The sequence below is a fragment of the Glycine max genome, chromosome 10 (genome assembly GCF_000004515.6).
Source record: "Glycine max cultivar Williams 82 chromosome 10, Glycine_max_v4.0, whole genome shotgun sequence".
Lineage (NCBI taxonomy): Eukaryota > Viridiplantae > Streptophyta > Magnoliopsida > Fabales > Fabaceae > Glycine > Glycine max.
The window spans coordinates 101,512-121,480 of record NC_038246.2 but is presented as its reverse complement, the minus strand read 5'-3'; the positions used below and the strand labels follow the sequence as shown (position 1 = coordinate 121,480).

Sequence of the window (19,969 nt, the reverse complement as noted above, 5' to 3'; positions counted from 1 at the left end):
ACATGATAGGTAATTGGTGGTAAAAATGGACATGGTGAAGTCTCATATCAACAAAAATTTGTGTCAAGATAAACTATATAAGTGGAAAACAATCGTTACCTTACAAGCTGGTTTTGTAGAATTGAGTTAGACCAAAACTCACTTTATGACATGGTATCAGAGCCTATACTAGATGGGTCTTTACGTCTGCCATGCTCTAGAAAGGTAGCCTTGAGCGTGGGCGGGGGGGGGGGGATGTTGGAAAAGCCGCCTAAATTGCAATTACCCCTAGATAGAAGTGGTACTGAAAATCCCACATAGCAGGTAGTTGTAGGCAAAAAGAAACATGTTGAAGTCTTACATCGACTAAAGATAATGTTAAGATAAACTATATAAGTGGGAAGCAATCCTTACCTTACAAACATATTTGGTAGGATTTAGTTAGGCTCAAACACAATACATGACACTATAAAAGAAAATACAAACGTTGGATTCTGATTTTTATATTTCACTCAATTTAATCCCTTGTCACATAAGCATTGTCTCAACAGCCTACATAAGTGTCACGTCATCATCAATATACCACGTTAGAGTCAACATTTGATCATTAATGGTCAACAGACGAAATGACCAAAAACACCTTAAAGAATCATTAGTATGTTTTAATGGCAAGAATGATATGAGAATCCAAGAATAAAAGCTTGCAACCCTTTGAACTTCTCTTTCACCGTGCATTGGGATTTTCACCTTTTGGAAAGTACTAGAAGAACCTAAGGAGGATTTCCACAAATCACATATTCTCTCCAATAAGGATTGTTGCCTTTGGCGAGTTTTGGGCTCAAGTTGTGGCCCAAATGGTGAAAGAACTGGTGGATCTGGTAGGGAAGTATGGTGTTGTGGAGGTGAGGAAGGTGTTGCATTTTGGGTCATTGAGTAATGTGATAAAGAGCGTGTTTGGGAGAAGTTATGTGTTTGGTGAGGGGGTGATGGATGTAAGCTTAAGAAGCTGGTGAGTAAGAGTATGATTTGCTTGGGGTGTTTAATTGGAGTGATCACTTCCCACTTTTTGGTTGGTTGGATTTGCAAGGTGTGAGGAAGAGGTACAAGAGTTTGGTGGATAAAGTGAATGCTTTTGTGGGGAAAATCATTTTGAAGCATAGAGTGAAGATGGTTGCTCAAGGTGAGGATAAAACCAGGGTTACTGAGAGCTCTGGTGACTTTATTGATGTGACATTGGATTTGGAGAAAGAAAAAAGGCTTCAACACCATGATATGGTTGTTGTTTTATGGGTAAGTTTTTTCATATTTAATCTTATGTTTTTTTTTTTACTTTTTTCCTTTATAGACAATTATTTGGTTTATTTTTTAATCATTTATTGTACATGCTAATTTGAATCTACTATATTAATGACCTTATGAATGTGCCAATGACAAAGTAATGGGATTTAATGTGATTTTACTTTTTAGGAAATGATATTTAGAGGTACTTATATAGCAACTATCATTCTAGAGTATATTCTAGCTAGGATGATTCTGCATCCAGATATCCAAGCAAAGGCTTAGTATGAAATAGACTTTGTGGTTGCCATTAGGCGCAATATGAGTGATGATGACCTTCCCAACCTTCCTTACGTGTGTGCCATAGTGAAGGAAACCCCAAGGATGCACTCACAAGACCCTTTTTCTTTTCATGGGCTAGATTTTCCATACACAACAAGTAAATTGAGAACCACTTTAGTATAGTTGGCACCACTGCTATGGTCAACATGTGGGCTATCACTCACGACCAAGATGTTTGGTCTGAGCCATAACAATTCGAGCCATAGTGGTTTCTAAAGGATGAGGACGTGAAAATTATGGGATTTAATTTTAGGTTGACACCTTCTGCTTCTTGAAGAAGGGTCTGCCTTATAAAAGCCACGGGCTTGGTCATTGTTGAACTTTGGCTTGCTATGTTCCTACAAAAATTCAAATGGATGCTTGCAATTATGGTATGGAGTTGTGTAACAGTTGGAAGCAGGCTTTGTAATATTTCATTTCCAAAACTATTACAAGGCCTTCTTTAAGCACTCAGACAAGTCAACACCAAAATCACAAAACATCCATTTGAAGTTTTATAGGAGCATAGCAAGCCAAAGTTCAATAGTGGCTAAGCCAATGGCTTTTCCCGGGCACACCTTTCTTCTAGAGCCAAAAGGTATTAACCTAAAATCAAACCCCATAATTGGCATGTCCTTATCCTTCAGAAAATGCTTTGGCTTGAACTGTTATGACTTAAATCAAACATCTTGATCATGAGTGATAGCCCACATGTTGACCATAACAATGGTGCTAATTAGAATAAAGTGGTTGTCAATTTACGTGTTGTGTATGGAAAGCTTGGCCCATGAAAAGAAGAATGCATGATGAGTGCATCCTTGGGGTTTCCTTCACTATGGCACACACATAAGAAATGTTGGAAAGGTCATCATCACTCACACTACACCCAATGCCAACCACAAATTCTATTTAAGATTGAGCCTTTGCTTAGATATCTGGATGCAGAACCATCTTAGCTAGAATCCACTCTAGAATGATAGTCATTGAATAAGTCCCTCTAAATATTATTTCCTAAAAAGTAGAATCACATTAAACCACATTACTTTGTCATTAGCACATTCATAAGGTCATTAATAAAGTATATTCAAATTAGCATGAAATATAAGTGATATAAAAAAATAAACCAAATAATTATCTGAAATGGAAAAAGGTAAAAAACATAAGATTAAATATGAAAAAACTTACCCACAAAACAACAACCATATCAGAGTGTCGAAGCCTTTTTTCTTTCTTTAAATCCAACATCACATCAACAAAGTCAGTAGAGCTCTTAGTAAACCTAGTCTTATCCTTGCCTTCAACAACCCTCTTCACTCCATGCTCCAAAATGATTTTCCTTACAACAACATTCACTTTATCCACCAAACTCCCATACCTCTTCCTCACACCTTGCAAATCCAACCAATCCAAAATTGGGAAGTGGTCACTCCAATTAAGCACCCCAAGCAAATCATACCCCTCAGTCACCAACTCCTTAAGCTCACACCCATCACCCCTTCACCAAACACATATCTTCTCCCAAAAATGCTCTTCATCACGTTACTCAACAACCCAAAATGCAACACCTTCCTCACCTCCACCACATTGTACTTCCTTACTAGACCCATAATTTCTTTCACCATTTGGGCCCCAACTTGAGCCCAAAACTCACCAAAGGCAACAATTCTCCTCAGATAGAACATGTGAGTCGCATAAATCCTCATTAGGTTCTTATAGTACTCACCATAGGGTGCAAACCCCATTACATGGTGAAAGAGAAGTTCAAAGGGTTGCAAGCTTTTCTTTCTAGATTCCTTTCTCTTTCTTTCCATTTAAACATGACAATGATTCTTCAAGGCATTTTCATTGCAATGGTTGCCAACCCTGCTTATAAAGCTCACAATTTGCAAGTAATTCTTCTTTCTCTTTTGTAAATAGATTTTTGTTAAGTCGAGGATCATGATGATTATGCCACCTTAATATGTAGATTTACCTAAACAAAAGTAATGAAAATCCATTATTCAAAATACATTACAAAAAGAAAAAAATAGAAAGATATGAGGTACTATAATATGATATATATTGATAGCATGTATTAATTTTCTATACTAAAGCAATGGTCTCTTAATACTATTATCTCATCTGTAACCTTTCTCTTGTAAAACATGAAAAATAAGAACATGATTCTAACTAAATAATCATATATAAATTGATTATGATTAAAATATAAATAAAATATCGAAGCCTTGATGTCAAATGTACCACAGTTATGCAAGCCCAAATAAGTAAAACCAAGGCAACAAAACGTAAACTAAAGCCTTTTCTCTAAGGTCACTCCTTGGGATTTGGCTAGACATCACACATAAGCATATTAAGCATTTCATGTCATAAAATTTGCATATTCTTATTACAAAGTCACCATGTATTTAAGAAAGTAAACTTTCATACTCTAAAAATGTGTTTTCAGTGGATGAGGGATGCCCTCGCATAGCGACACAACGCAGGAAAAATCCTAAGTTTTCTATTACATGTTTGCTCGTCGAGAAACAAACTCACCTAAAGACACTTACTCTGCTTGCTTAGTGAGACTAAATATCATTTAACATCATAGTGCAAGGATCCTAAACCAATTCTTTGTATTATTTTTGCTAAACATAAATGGATATTTCTTAGCATAAACTTGATGATCTATCTGACTTATTTTCTATTTGAGAGAATGAATTTCATTTAGCGTAAAATTGATGTGCTTTCTGACTTCTTTTTGTTTAGTGAGAACAGATCTCACTTAGCGCAAAATTGAAGTAATCTCTAACTTATGTTCACTCAGTAAGACAACATTAGGGCTAAGTGAATTCCTTTTAGGGACTTACTTTAGTCTTTGGAGTTTTTTGGATCTACGAGAGCCCTTCCTTGTTAAGTGAGATGCGACAAATAAAAAGTTTACGATAGGGTCCTGTAACCAAGGACTCTCACAAAGACCCCTAAACACCGCCAAATGTTTCCTGTGCATTCAAAATAGTTTGCAAACACAAATTAAATCATTAACGGACAAAGTTAATTGATTAGTTTGGTAAATTTCAAACACGACTTGCAATCAATTATCAAGTTACCAATTTCAGTATCACAAAAAAAAGGGGAAAATGCAATTAACTATAGTGCATAATTCAACTCCAGACTCTAATCCCAAAGTAAATCAAGGATTTGGGGCAATCACATCCTTGTTCGCACACAATCACACAATTATAATCAATTCGGGATCTAGGGTCAATCTCTTTACCCACAATCAAAGCCTACCCATAAGCGAGATAATCTGACTCTCCTTACCTTGAAAGAATTGATCCACGATAAAAGGATGAAAGTGTAACATGATTTTGATGATTTCTCAATCTGCAACTACAAAAACTCCGATGGCACAGTTCGCCGAAGAGGCAAGAATATGAAAAGGGGAAAATGTTAGGTTAAGAGATGTATAACAACTTTTAAGATGGGTTAGGCTTATAGACACAAAAGCCCATTAAAAAGGTCCAAAAATTCTTAAAGAATTTAATAAAATATTTTAATTAGAAAACCCTTCTTTTTTTTCCTGTGAGGCCCACCCAAAACCATCTCCCAATTTTTTTTAAAAAACAAAACAAAGTAAAAATATATAATAATTACCATCACATATGTGTGCATGAATAGGAAATAAAACATCTCGATGTTGTATATTCAGAGAAGATTAAAAGCTCTACTATAAACATTATTCTACTATTCAATTCCTTAGAAAAAAAGACTTTCAATTTTTTTATCTAGTGATTTAAAATAAATCCATAATTACTACATTAATGTTGATATGAACATATTTATGAAATGCTAAACAAATTAACAACACAAAATATTATCATTTACTCTCTATATAAAAACTACTTTAGGTAAACGTACCAAAAAAGCAACACAATTTAATGGGTGTGTTCTGATAACCAAGAAGATATCATTGAAATATTGATCATATATTCAGACTCACTCACTGAAAAATATTTGTAAGACATATAGAGAAATTCTCATTTTAATTGGAAAACATTATTAAAAGTACTTATAAAATTTTCATATAAGCTTTTCCTTATTCAATAGTATATATATCTCATAAATAATAGTACTTTCTTTTAAATAATTGTCAAATAAATATAATGGATTTCTTCCTACACATCATTGAGTTTCTCCAAAGAGCATAATTATTTAGTTAAAGATAAAATAGAGGGTAAAATATAAGAATGATTTCTTAACTCTTTTTTCCCCTTAAAATAGTCCTCTAATTTTTAAAAGTTCTAAAATAGTTCTCTTATGTATTTAGTTAATAACACATAAGCCCTTTTGAAAATATTGTCGTTTAATCGTCACCAGAAATTGAATGAAGGTGATGTTCGCAATTTTTTCTCTTAATTTGTTTTCCATAAGCTTTTCCTCTTCTTATTGGAAAGCAAAATTATTGGCTATAATTCATATATATTCTATCATTGTTTTCTATTTATTCATTCCAACAAAATTTTATTACAAGTCTTTCACATTTTCTCCTTTAATAAATAATTTTTTTTATCGCTCATAATAATTATTCTTTCAAGCCTTCTAGGTTCTCCTTTGGAAGACCCATTTTGCTGCTCATATGAGTTTTCTTTGTAACTTAGAATTATGAGTATAATTCTTAAAAAAAATGTGCAGTCACTTGCTTCTTCATTGTCTGAGATGAGTGAGTCGAGGCTGTAATTTTTTTCCACCTATATACTAAGTATTCCTTTTTCTTAAAGCATGCTACTAACCTTGCCCACCTATGTTTTTGCACCATATTTAGTTTCCACACCAACATGACAAATAAAATTTTCAGAACCACTAAATTATTGGTTGGACCCCTCCATTTTCCTCCTATAGCCAAAGGCGAATCCTAGGATCAATTTAGGGTTGACGCTAAGCCTACAACTTATAAATTATTTACAAAATTCTAACTTCTCTTTTATTGTCATCATATATGCACTGTTGTCTTTGGTGTGTATTTTCTTAACCTAAAATAATTTACTCTTATACACATCATGCATCCAGTAATACCTCAACTTGAAGTGTTTCAACCTTGCATGAAAAGTTGAGTTCTTACTTAGATGAATTGCGCTTTCACTATTGCAATATAGTAGAGAGCATAACATTCCCTAATTCTGGCTTAACTCTTGTAAGAATTTTTGCATCCACAAGGTCTCCTTACAACCTTCATTGATTGCAATGAAAACTTTGATTCTACGGTGCTTAAAGCAATGCACTTTTGTAGTTGTGATTGTCATGAAATAGCTCCTCCTGCAAAACTAATCAATCATCCTGATTTGTAGATTTTCTTGAATCCACATCTGAATACCTGATAAGCATCAAATTTCTTTTTCCAAAACACAAACATATATTGTCAATTCCCCTCAGATATACCTTAATATCCATTTCACAGCATGCCAACACTTCTTTCAAGGGTTTGATAGGAATCTACTCACAACTCCTACAACATAAGCAATGCCTAGTCATATATAGACCATTGCATACATAATACTACCCACTACAAAAGAATAAGGCACCTGGATAAAGGAGTAAAGGAGTAACTGGTTTAGGAGTAAAGGTTTAGCCAGATTGTATAGAAAATAACAAAGAATATAATGATCCCCGTTTTAACTATGATAGATATAGTTGGTGGCTCTCTGTCAATCCTCCATGGCTCTATCCATTACTAGAGTGTTTAGGTCTTTAGGAGGTCTTGTGACCCACTTATCCCTTATTTGCAGTACTTGTTGAACCACACCCCAATGTGAAGGAAGCATTCCAAGTCAGATTGAGGCCTGTAAAATATAAAATAAAACAAAAGAATAATCAGGTTGTATTAAAATTAAAAAACAGGACTGATTCTATGTTAAGATTTGTCTACCTTTTGAGTGCATGAACATCATTTTGAAACATAATGATTTTGACCTCTACTCCTTTCTCCTTTAACGCCCGAGCATACTGCATATTTAAACAGTGAAAGTTTTACCGTCATACAATACCAATAAAGACTGTAATCTACTGAGAGTCCGACTATTCTTAAAGCTCACAAGTACTTACTTGCAATCCATCAAAAATTGGAACACGAATATCTTGAGCACCTAATAGGAAAAGTGTTGGTGCTTTTACCTGCAGAATTTATCAAAATACATACTATAATGCTAGAAAATCAACTGTATACAGTAGGAGTTTAAGGCGACAATCTTAGCATGTACCTTAGGGTGAAAAAATAACCTTTAAGAGGTCCATTTCTCCATATATATGAATATTTACTTAATGTATAAAATCAAGAGAAAGAAAAGAAAGGACAAAAGGAGATCAAATGCAAGCTTCATTGAAAATGAAAAAACAATATAGTCGATGAAGTTTGCTCTAAAGATTACACCTCAGATAGATATTGAAAAGAGCAGGCTTACAGGAATTAACATCTATAGAAGTGCCCGGACGCCTCAACATCTTGAGACCTTGTATTGAAATTTCCAAAGGGTTTTTTTATGGTTTTCAATGATCAAGTTAAGTTTATGTTCTTTTCTACCATGCTTTTGTTAAGAGCTCTTGTAAATACCAGTGAAATTCAATCTAGAAATGTTCAGCTCAATGTAAATACCTTTGAGACGTGTGAAATAGGAGACTTGCTTTGAAAGAGAGTCAAATCATCCGCTGAAGGTGGTTCAGTAAAGCAATTTTTGGCAATGGTTCCACAAGCTTCTACATAGCACCAATCAGGGATATCGGTTGTTCCAATCATCAATGCAAGGTTACAAACTGGATTGATTGCAGCAGCTGCTACAAACTTGTCTGGTGCCTGCAGCAATTAGATAGCCACAAAACAATATTCTATGGTAAACAAAAGCCACCAGACTGCAATTCATAAAATCAGAGTCTTACACTTGAAAAGTTGCCCTTATCCTTAAAGTAGACATTATTTTGTAAGCCATACCAATTGGTTTAACATATCCATATATGCTACATTTGTATAAATAATTACATCCAACACTTCATTATATCTTTTTTTTTCTCTCCTATTTTGGCAATAATATTAGTCATGATATCTAACTATAAGGAACACAACACAAGCTTTTTTTTATCCTTTATGTAATTTTTCCTACTAATAAGTAATTTCTACAATCAATTAACTCAAACTGCTGTCATATTGGTAACAAAGTTCAACTGATGTTATGAATCACAACATTAGCAAGGCATACGACAGTCAGTAGTAGTATCATAATCAGTGAAGAGATGCTTGACAGGCAAATGCAAAGTTCATATGTTACAGCAAATTGATATTGAAAGATGAGAGATAAAAAATATATATAGATATGTGAGTAGGTCAGAAAGAAGTCATGGTAAGTGTTCTAATTGAACCTGGCCAATCAAGTGCGTTGTCAGAAAACCACCATGTGAAATGCCCATCACTGTAATCTTAGATGGACTGGCAAGACCTAAGTTGATGACATGATCTATGGCAGAGAGAACATCATTAACATCCTACAGATGAAAAACTAAAATCAAGGTCCAACCCATATTATCCAGTGTAGCTTTACAACTAGCTTATAAATTAAAGGTTCACTTAGATAGCATAACCAAATCTAATTATTTAGAATTAAAAGTAGAAAATAATAAATACCTGAGACCCAACTTTCCCTGGAAGAGATTGTAATGCTTCCTCACCAAATCCTAACGAACCTCTGAGAAACAATAACATACAAGCAACCTCAAAATAGACATTAAGTAAACAAGTAAACATTTCTTCAACCATATTTTGATATCTAAAAGATTTTTTATGCTATTTGTGATCATATTGGGTTTCTCTTAAGGGTGTTGACAATGACATTCATTTCCAAAAGAAAAGCAGTCTCAGTATTACAAACTTTTAAACATATAATTAGGATGCAGATGGCATAAAAGACTTCTGTCCAGGAAATTTAATCAAAGTGTCTATTTAGACTCGTTATATCACAATAAAAAAAAGGACCAGCCTTTCACTTTCAACTCTTCAGCCTCTCTATCATTTTGAAGTCAAAATAGACCCTAAACATCCTTTTGTCCACAATTCCCAGGTTATAAATCATTTCAATTTCTAAAGTAGCTCTTATAGACAGGTTTCAACAGTTGTTTCTCATTCCAGTATCAGTCTGGTTATTATTTGACTTCAAGGGATACTATTTAAACTTTATATATGCTAATATTCTCATTTAAACTCTAAACTTATTTTTCAAAGAGTCATGTTCTTTATTTTCTCTATCAATCTGATTTTTCCCCCACTCTAAACTTGCTTCATTTTTTAGGGATTCAAATGTTGTAACATACAGGTTCTATAACCAATCCTCTTTAACAGGTACTGCAAGCTAGTAAAGTCAATTAAGCTTATTTTTCATAAAAAAGCAACAGCCTTAAATCCATTTTTATCTGTATGAGGGCCATCCATCTCTCTAGGCATAAGTTTAACAATACTGGCCCCAACTAATGCTTGAAAGTTCAACAGTATATTTGCTACCTGTAATTTACAATTAGCAAGCTGTATCCAACTGAAGATTGAAAAGCCAAATACTTTGAAAAGTGTGACAAAGAGACATCGTGAGGCCCTCCATGAAGGATCACAATTAATGGATCAAATACATCCTTGTTCTTCGTTTTAGATGTCACAAATATAGCTTCAAAATGTTTAGTAGCACCTGAAATTAAAACAAAAATAGATAGATGTTAGAGTCCCTTGACTGGCCTATAAACTCGAGTAAGATTTATTGAATAGGGTATAACTAATAAGTGTTAGATTTGTTCCAGAAGTATTAAGTCATCAAATAAATGGTTGCATTGTATGAGAAGACAATCTTGATCAATTTAACACGTCAAATGCTTTCAATAGTGACATAACAAATGATGCACAAAGTTCTTTTATGATTATGGATATGCCCATGATAACTGCGAAATCTGAGCTAAATTGATAGTCATTTTTGGCTAATAATGATAATAGTTTCTTCATTTTAGTAGTGTTTTTAATGAAATTACGAAAAAATTAACATCTTTGCAATTTGTGATTAGCAGAAGTCAAAAGAAGAAGAATTAAAGTGTTTTAGAGGGAATTTGACAATAAAATAGGGAAGAAAAAGAATGGAAGAAGAGTTGGAAAAATTACACGGCTCGTTCAGCGTGCAACCTAGGCTGAGCACGTGACGCTTGCTTAGTGGGAAGTTCCAGGCTTAGCACTCAGCGCGTAGGACCGGCTTAGCGCAAGAAGGCCCACGAGGAGAAGCCCAATGTGCGCTCAGCACGAGGTCAGCGTGAAAAGTAAGCTACCTTAGGCCTATAAACGGAGAAGGAAGCAGAAGAAAGACACACCGTCAGAGCTCTCCAGTGCAGAAATCCAAAGCCTGAGTCTATCCCTTAGGGGAAATCCTCTCTCTTTAGTCATTCCCCCTTTTCTTATTACTAGTCCTCCATCATCTTCTTCCATCCACATCAACCCCCTAAAGTGTAAAAGTCTCTCATAACAATGAGAGACTAAAACCCCTTTTGTGGAGGCCAAACTCTTGTAATTCTTTCCTATTATCTATTTAATGCAATCCTATTTTTATGCTTTTATGCTATTATGGTCTGATCACCCATACAGTATTTGAAGGGTAATGCATTGAAAAATGGTTATTTTCTACTGGGGAAGGGCATCTTAATGAATTCATTGCTAGAAATAGATTGACATTTATTTTGCCCATTAATTTTTGCATCTTATATCTTAATGCGGTTTGTTATTTTATATCTGTAAAAAAATTTGGGGGAAAATGATAAATAAACTAGGTCCTTCATGCGGGAAACCAAAAATAAGATAATTTAGTAGATATAGGTGGGAACACGGATTTCATAAAATAGAGAAAATCAATTACATTATATTATATTATAAGTAGTTTTGGCATACTAGGCCCCAACATTATTGCATTCTTGATTCTATCTTTTCACATTTAAATCGTTGTTTACTTTTTGTGTTATCTTTTTTTTTTTACCTTATTTCAAATTTCACATTTACAAATTCATTGTCGTGTCTTCTTCTCATTCTTTTCATTGATTACTAATTGGGTTTGCATCACTTAAGTACAACCAAAGTCTTTCTGGATTCGACACTTGAACTTCCATTTTAATCTTTATTATTTGTGATAAAATTGCTGCACTTGCCAATCTGTTAACAAGTTTTTTTATGGTTATGCATATGCCCATTACACTGACCATACTCGAAACTAAAGAGCTTCAGTTCTCTAATTTCTTGTTCTTATCTTTACTAGTTTCTTTATCAATAAAATCAAGCTTACCCAAGATTTTATACAAGATATAATATATGTATTATCTTCATGTACCAATCAAGTTCATTTTCTTTTTTGGGAGATCTCATTATTGATAAGCAGTATATGGATTTCATAAGAAGTAATTGGATACCTTCTCAATTTGTTTGAGGATAAACAGATGCAAACTAAAGCATATATGAAATTTCATTAAGTCATTCAACTTGGTATTAAATAAGAAACCAGAGTAACTTGAAAACCTTTTGTTTGACCATCATGAACATCCTTGACTGAGATACTCAGTATACTGCACTGGAGAGAGGACAACAAAGATACCACCTACAGCCAAAATCCAGGGATTCACTTATAAACATATAAAATAATAGCTTTTTGAGACAATGATTCCTATTAATATCTCACAAGAAATAAATCAAACCTTGTCTGAGCATCTGAATATGGGGCTGGATATATTTGACCAACTCCATGTAGTATTGCTTGTTGCCTTCTCAATGGCCATTCCATACTTGATTTGAGGAACATCAACTGGACTGCTGGAAACTGAAAAAGAATTGACAAAGAAAAAGTAAAAAGTATATTCCTCCACTTCAAAAGTCCAAAGTATTGATAGGTTGAGCATTTGTTTTTACTGGCAACAATATTGTTCCGATCCAATGTAAGAAGATTCCACGAGAAATTTGAGTCTGCTGGGCTGATATGTAATATTTCCCCACTATAATGTAACAAAAAAAATGAGTTGATCATAAAGAATACACAACCTCTGATAAATGGATAAAAAAACCATTCCTGTTATTATTTACTTACCTTAACACATTCACAGAGAGAAGAACTTCACTGCTGTGCCAGATGGATGATATAATCATTGTGCAGTTATCAGATAGCCAAGGATTATTATGGATAGTAGTACAATAAAGCCCAGGGAAGCAGCCATCCTCAGCACACATCACAACAGGAATCTCCAAAATTGATGGAAAACAACAGAGTTGTTAACTGACAGCAATAAGTACGAATTGACTTCTGTTTAGATTCCACTAAGAAGGAGAGGAAGAGGAGGAAGAAGTGAAAAGAATCTTCCTTATAGCATCAAGTACCGTATCATGTTTTGTTTGTAAAAAAGCAAATCACAAAAACAGCCTGAAAAGCTAACCATTTAACAAGCTAACTAAATGTGTAGCATCTATACTCCACAAAATTTCCCATAGATAAAATCACTTAATGCTAGCATAAGCAACCTCACAATCACAAATGAAAAACTACATGGCCGTATGTGCATCCAACACCTTGTACTGTAATTGAATTCGGAGTATTTAATAAATGAACTAGATGAGAAAGAAAATAGAGGTTCAGTCTAAGTTATTAAAGAATGCAATTAAACCAAATTAAACTTGCCATATACGGAGAGCTTACGATATCATAAATTTTGGAAGATTGGAACAGCTTTCCATCTGTTGGCCAATCAATTCTGTGAAGTGAATTTGTAGCATTGTGCACTCCAGAGTCCACAGCACTTCTTGCAGATAAAAATACTAGAAACTTCCCATCTGGACTGGTGGAAAACTCATGAATAATGGTCAGAGTTTTAGGGACACAACTCATACCAACATTTCGCAACAACTAATATAGTTTCATGAGCCAGCATTTGATTAACTTGAGACAAGTCACTTTGTTCATATAGGAGTATAGGACATTAGAAAATAATGACCACTTGAAAGCAAGAAGAGAGAGTGTTATAATAAAGGAAGGCAAAAACGAAATTTAATGCAGAGTAAGAAAACATGGATTATTTCTGCAATAATCAGGTACATGAAGCCATGCTATAATAGAAGATTCATAACTGGAAAAATATGATGTGATTGTATTTGTGAATTGTGAAATTGGGAAACTATCAAGAATAATTTTGTTAAAGAAGCTCAAATAGGTCCGATATGTGAACAAAAATATTGACGGCAGCACAAACTGACACTGATTTTCTGACCAGTTAAACCATGCCAACCAACTCCAGGTATTTATCTCCTTCAGTGACTATTGAGACAGGAGAATTGAAGAAACAATCATGAATCATGACTAACACTACTAACTACTCTAAGTTGCTGTTTAATAAAACAATCTTTTGACTTTTCAAAAGGAAAATAAGTGTTGTATGATTAAATTAGCTCACAACAAGTCATATAATGTTTTAGCACTTTGGCAACTTATCTCACTTATATGAAACAAATAACGATCCATAGATAGTTTTCTGCAGCACAACTTTCCTACTTCCTTCACTGACAAAACAGTAATACTCTATGTTTCAACTATAAAGGCAAGTAACTTTCAAGTAATATTTTTCATATTTTCCAATGCTCTGAAAAATAATCCATGACATCTCAAAAAAAAAAAAACTTAAAAATTAAAAAAAATTAAACATCTGCAAAAGAAAAATAAATTTTGATAGACTTTTGCTTCAACCACCATCCACCAGACCCAAGAATTCCAAGCCTTACTGCCACTAGCTACTAGCTTGACATGATTCAGGATAACACTAAACTTAATACATCCACCAGTCATCTTCATCTTTTGAAATGTTTCCATTTTCTTGTCAACAACTTACATCACTGGGGTACAAACCAAAACTAGAAAATTATGCAAAAATGTTTGCCACCCTCAAGCTTATGAAACAAATGGAGATTAATCAATACATGCACAACTAAAACCTAATAAAATATTAGACATAAAGTCTTATACATATTTATCTGATTCCACCAACCTACCTGAATCGTGGAAAGAAGGCACTGCTTATAGTTTGAGTAAGGTTCAGTGCATGAAATTCTTCAGTTGACCTACATGTAAAACATTGCTTTCATAATTCAGTTCAGAAATAACCAACTTCACAATAAATATACATTCAAAGAGGCATGAAAACTATGAGATTGACAAGATCTCACTAAAGTGACTTACTGGACCACTGGTTCATTAGGTTTTGACTCATGATGCAGTGCTCTTACTCTAACAGTGTATAATGCACAAGGCCTGTTAGAGCAGTACTTAATGCCAAGCTTTCTTGGCTTGGATGACCACCCAACAAAAACAAGGTATTGCTCTGAGCCTTCAGTAAATGGAGCCCACACAACTTGGCCAATACTCAAAGATTTGTCAATTCCTTTGACTTCTTGTACATCTCGGCTGTGAAAATACTAACCAAGCTAAGATTTCCTATCTGAAAAACATATCTAAATCTTATCCAACATTAACATGAATGATGAAAAACCTATTGATGTTGATAACAAAAAGTGCAGGCCGTCTCCTTCCCGCATATGTTTCTCCCCAGTCCTCCTCCCAGTCCCCTTGACCTTTCCAGTAACCCAAATCCTTATCTGCACAACCACCTTTCTTGTAGCCCCCCAAATCGTTAAATGTGGGCTTTGCAGGAGAGGATTCTTCTGCTACATATGCTATACATGTTTCATCCAAGTTCCACGAGACACCCTCAAACCTAAACCATAGAAAAAAGAAAAAAATGAATGACTTCATAATGCATTACATGAGGGTCAAAACAACAGTAGTAAAAAAGTGTTATAGTTCATGGTAATAAAATTGTCTCAATCCAAAGATATATATAGGAAGTCATATTATATCCAGTGCATAATTATGCGTCACTAATTTTGAAGCATCCGTGCATCACAGGGGCAAAAGACACGAATAATACATCACTTACCATCCATCATTGTATACTGAGCCATGCAGTGACTGGGGGATATGGAACTCCTTCTCCATTCGCGACGAGCTCCAAATCTCAAAGCAACAAGGAGCTTCATTCTCTGGATTTCGAATGACTAAAAGCTTGGAGCCAGACGGAGATGGAACAATCATAGACACGCCGGACATCTCTATTGGAAACGGAGCCCACAGAAACTTAACAGAACTGTCACTTTGTTTTAGAATGTTGCAGGACATGATGGATGTCCTCCTCTTGTTTGTTAGAAGATCTGGTTGGGAAACGACAAACATTCCCTGCAACTGCGAGCCCGGTGCTATGGACAAAAAAGTAAGCATCGCTTTGGTTAGCAATGCAATGGAACTATCACAGATCAATGACATAAGCAAACCCATTTTAGATAAACTTCTCAATAATACTTTGTAGAAGCTCTCTCATTTAGCTTCTTCAAAAGCTGATTTAAACTTATGTGAGTGAGAAGCTTAATTTGTTCTACTTTTTTTTTTCTTGTATAAGTGATTATAGGAACATTTTTTCCAAACTGGACAACAAGAGAGACTTACAGCTAAAAAGCCATGCCTTGTCAATGTTGGGAATAATGGTAAAGTCTTGAAGTAAGTTAGAGAGGTAAGCATAGTCATCCTCAGTTTCCTTATGCATTTCCAAGCCTGAAACATAATCAACAGCAAGTAATAATGATATAGTGAAGAACAAGAATGAAGATTGTAGTGCTATAAGTTAGTGGGGTGTAAAGGGTGGTAATTGGTAAACAATACAGGGGAGGATATAGGAAAAAACATTTTTTTAAAAAAATGATACAGAAAATAAAATAAAAATAAAAATTGCACTGGAAGATGATCCGATGCAAAAAGTAGTAAGTTTGAATGAATTTATTAGGATTCAGTTAGTATCGAAGTGGGTAATGAGCAGAAAGAAAGTATGTAATAGTTAGTACCTTGCTTGAAATGGGATTGATATTGGTAAGTACAGGTGTGGATTGTGAGTGAAGTATGCAACTAGAGGGAGAAATGAAAGTGTAGTTTTAAGTTTGAAGAAAAGAGAGAAGCATACATAGCCTTTGTGGATATATTCTGTATTGTTTGACTCATAATAAAGAGTGAATCACTTATGACGCCAACACAGACAAATGGTTCTCTTGTCTTGCATACGCAGTGGCCGGCTGAGTGTTCCAACAATTATTTCACCAGATTCTCTTTTATTTGGCTTCTGGTTTTTGTTGAGAATAGTGATAATATTTTTATAGAAAAAAAACTTATTCACTTTTTATTTTTTATTGTAATAAATAAATACTTTTTTCTTAATACAACCTTATCATTTTTAGATACTTCAAATCAGTTTTAAAGTTGATAAATATTTTCTCTCTCTTTAGCTTTACATACAGTGAAAGAAAATGGAAAAGCATTACTAACACACTATATTTATTATTAATTAAAAGAATTAAATTAGAATACACAATCATTTGACTTTTATAATAATTTATTGCTTTAAAGATTATAAAGTTTGTAGATAACAATAAAAGATATGTATTTGAATGACCTATTAGATAATTTTGTGAGGTTGGATAGCAATTAATAATTTATTTATAGACAAACGGTTTACTTTTCCAGGAAATGAAACAATAAGTTGATAAGATAATAGAATCAACATAAGCTCTAAATTCAAATGTCTTGTTGTGTGGACTGTGTTATAATACGAGAAAACGGATAACAGCATCCGATAGGTAGAGAAGCAAGCAAACCATTAACCACAACACATGGCGCTATGTTCCTCACTCTCACTTGTCTCTCCCATCAAACTCACTTCCAAGTCCTTCTTATCTCCAACACCAGTCAGTTGGCATGGCATCTTGATAAAGAATAACACCTCAACAAGATTCTTGCTGAAAGCTGGTTTTAATGAGATTGAACCTGACCTCAGTGAAGATCCTAGAGACCAATTTGCCACCAATGGCGTTGACGCTGTATCTTAATTAATTGCAATGCTCTTTTTTCTTGCTTCTCTCTTTTTCTGCATGCCCTTTTGCTTGTGATGTGATGGGTTTCATTTCTTTTCTTCAGGATGATTTTGTGTATGGAATATATGATGACCACCACACTTACCATGAAGGAGAACAGAAAGGTATTTGTTTATTTTTCACTTTTGCTTTCTTTCTGTAAACCAGACATATGCTTAGTCTAAGTTTCTTTTCATTTTTTAATAATTCATTTTAACATCTGGATTGGTTTATAGAGATCATTTTAAATTACCATAGATCGTATTTTTTTATTTTGATTACTATGCGTTTGCTTAATTTAACTGTCAAGTTTGATGCCAATTTTGTCAAATTCAGAAAGCATTTAATTCTTCTGTGGTTTAAAAATTGAAACCGGTCCTTCCTAAGTGTGTCCTGATTTTCTTACAAAGTTCGTAATGAATATTCATGCAGGAACATTTTGGGGCTCAATTAAAGAAGAGATGGCAGAAGCAGAACCCCCCACAGGATTCCAGGGTGTGTTTTCCATACACCATTTATCATTTATAACATTTTTCATTATAATGATCACTTTTTTTTTTTATCATCATTTATTTCTTACGCAGGGCTTATTTCATGGCTCTTCCCACCAGCCATTGCTCTTGGGGTGTACTTCAATGTTCCGGTATTTCTAAATGTTAAATTGTTAATTGACATTAATGAAGAACTCAATCTTCAAATCACTTGGCTACTTTGTTTACATATAAAAAGTGCACTTGCATTCTTAGTTTACTTGGGGGGAGAAGTAACCATAAATTCTATCAACTTTCTGTTTTTCAGGGGGAGTACTTATACATTGGAGCAGGCATATTTACAATCATATTTTGCATTATTGAGATGGATAAACCTGATAAACCCCATCACTTTGAACCTCACATATACAATATGGAAAGGGGAGCTCGAGACAAGTTGATAAATGACTATAATACAATGAGCATATGGGAATTCAATGAAAAATATGGGGACCTATGGGATACTACTATTCCTATCAAGAAGGATGACATTATGAAGAGATAATTGTATAAAGTTCATGACTTTTATATGACAATTCTTAAATATAGTGATTTGAATTTGTTCTTTTGCGTTCCCCTTTTACTTTTCCCATTTTTCTGTTTATGTTGGATCAAGAGGTGTATATTCCCTATTTCTACCTTCTTCTTTGTCATTAAATAAGCAAAAACTTTGAGAGTGCTATTTTACTCACACATTGACTATTAACTCCGAGAAGAAGGTAACACCCTAGTAAAAAGTTTTATAATAAAGATTTCGAGTCTAGGAAGCTATGATGTCATTGCATCTTCTGGTGATGCCTTGACCGTTTCTATTCTTGAAGACATCTAGAAATTCGCCTTAACTATGTGAAGTTTGGAAAAGCTTGGATGAGTCAACATCATCACATCACTAATGTTGTCCAACTAAGTCTAATAGTTATCGGTTAACTATGTAATTTTTTAAGAAAATGGAAGCTTATCAGATATTTATGCCATGGTCTAGATTATTTGGCTTGTTTTGCATATCTGTACATCTTTAACTATCACAAACATAATATCACTCACCAAGAACATTTGCTAAATTACAAATAAAAAACTCCAATCTAGTCAACATGGTTAGGGAGGGACTATTGGTTAAACTCTCTTATTTCACATTCATATTCCTCATGGCTTGGTGATAGTGATTTGATGATGATCTAGACCTCAATGAAAGAGAGCACAACTCTTGGGCACAGAGAAATCAGAGCAAGAGTTTTGATTCATCATAAAGATGATATTGGATGTCATATTAAAGCATCTAAAACACATGGTACTCTGCAAAAATAAAATAAAAAGAGCTTAACCTAGATAATGAAAACAACTTCCAAAACATTTGATATGCTGTTAGATAATGCAGTATACTTGGACTTAAACTTCCACTGATCATTTGGCTTGCTCTACAAATTCCAACTAATCCCATCATTACAAATATGATCTCAGCTACTAACCTCTGTTTGGTCGCAAACTAACAACGTCTAATCTAGTCATCGACGACTTTTTCACTCTTCTGAAGTGGTCATAAGAGTCTCCCACTTTAATTTTTCATATTACAAAATATCTAAATTTGGTGATCATGCCATAGAAGAATTAGAAGTTTAGAGGGGAGAATTAGCTACCTAAACTCAAGAGGAAACACGGTTATGTCAAAGAACAAAACTCAGGTATACTACTTCATGCCATTGTGGTACTATTCTCCATTCAAAATTGAAATTTCACTACCGTAGCCTGTGTATTGAAAGATGACATTAAAGTTAGGCATAAATTATCAAGATTTTTTTTTAATAACATAAATTATCAAGATAAAACTACAATTTTGGTTAGAGAATAG

General features: G+C 34.0%; 2 protein-coding genes and 3 pseudogenes across 3 annotated transcripts; 3 read left to right on the top strand and 2 right to left on the bottom strand.

The window, feature by feature from the left end:
• The first annotated feature begins 150 nt into the window (after window positions 1-150).
• Window positions 151-1,368, top strand: LOC100802543 (cytochrome P450 78A5-like; annotated as a pseudogene).
• An 81-nt stretch (window positions 1,369-1,449) lies between these two features.
• LOC121172648 (cytochrome P450 78A5-like) lies at window positions 1,450-2,045 on the top strand (annotated as a pseudogene).
• A 632-nt stretch (window positions 2,046-2,677) lies between these two features.
• Window positions 2,678-3,389, bottom strand: LOC100802019 (cytochrome P450 78A5-like; annotated as a pseudogene).
• Window positions 3,390-6,946: 3,557 nt separating this feature from the next.
• On the bottom strand, window positions 6,947-16,794 carry LOC100812681 (acylamino-acid-releasing enzyme). Of its 2 annotated transcripts, none has more exons than XM_006588460.4 (18): window positions 16,651-16,794; window positions 16,143-16,247; window positions 15,580-15,895; window positions 15,133-15,357; window positions 14,823-15,047; window positions 14,636-14,704; window positions 13,293-13,431; window positions 12,690-12,841; window positions 12,515-12,597; window positions 12,304-12,425; window positions 12,128-12,206; window positions 10,097-10,274; window positions 9,227-9,287; window positions 8,965-9,087; window positions 8,207-8,404; window positions 7,660-7,728; window positions 7,484-7,560; window positions 6,947-7,397 (listed from the first exon to the last, which is right to left on the bottom strand). In XM_006588460.4, exons 2-18 carry the CDS (start codon window positions 16,237-16,239, stop codon window positions 7,334-7,336), a joined length of 2,277 nt encoding a protein of 758 aa, XP_006588523.1. In that variant the 5' UTR covers window positions 16,240-16,247; window positions 16,651-16,794; the 3' UTR covers window positions 6,947-7,333. The 2 variants fall into 2 exon arrangements, with proteins under 2 accessions (XP_006588523.1, XP_003535932.1); XM_003535884.5 differs by having other exon boundaries at window positions 16,535-16,766.
• A 430-nt stretch (window positions 16,795-17,224) lies between these two features.
• On the top strand, window positions 17,225-18,814 carry LOC100500600 (photosynthetic NDH subunit of subcomplex B 5-like). The gene is made up of 5 exons (NM_001249691.2): window positions 17,225-17,560; window positions 17,658-17,718; window positions 18,026-18,088; window positions 18,178-18,236; window positions 18,392-18,814. Exons 1-5 carry the CDS (start codon window positions 17,354-17,356, stop codon window positions 18,626-18,628), a joined length of 627 nt encoding a protein of 208 aa, NP_001236620.2. The 5' UTR covers window positions 17,225-17,353; the 3' UTR covers window positions 18,629-18,814.
• Window positions 18,815-19,969: the final 1,155 nt, after the last annotated feature.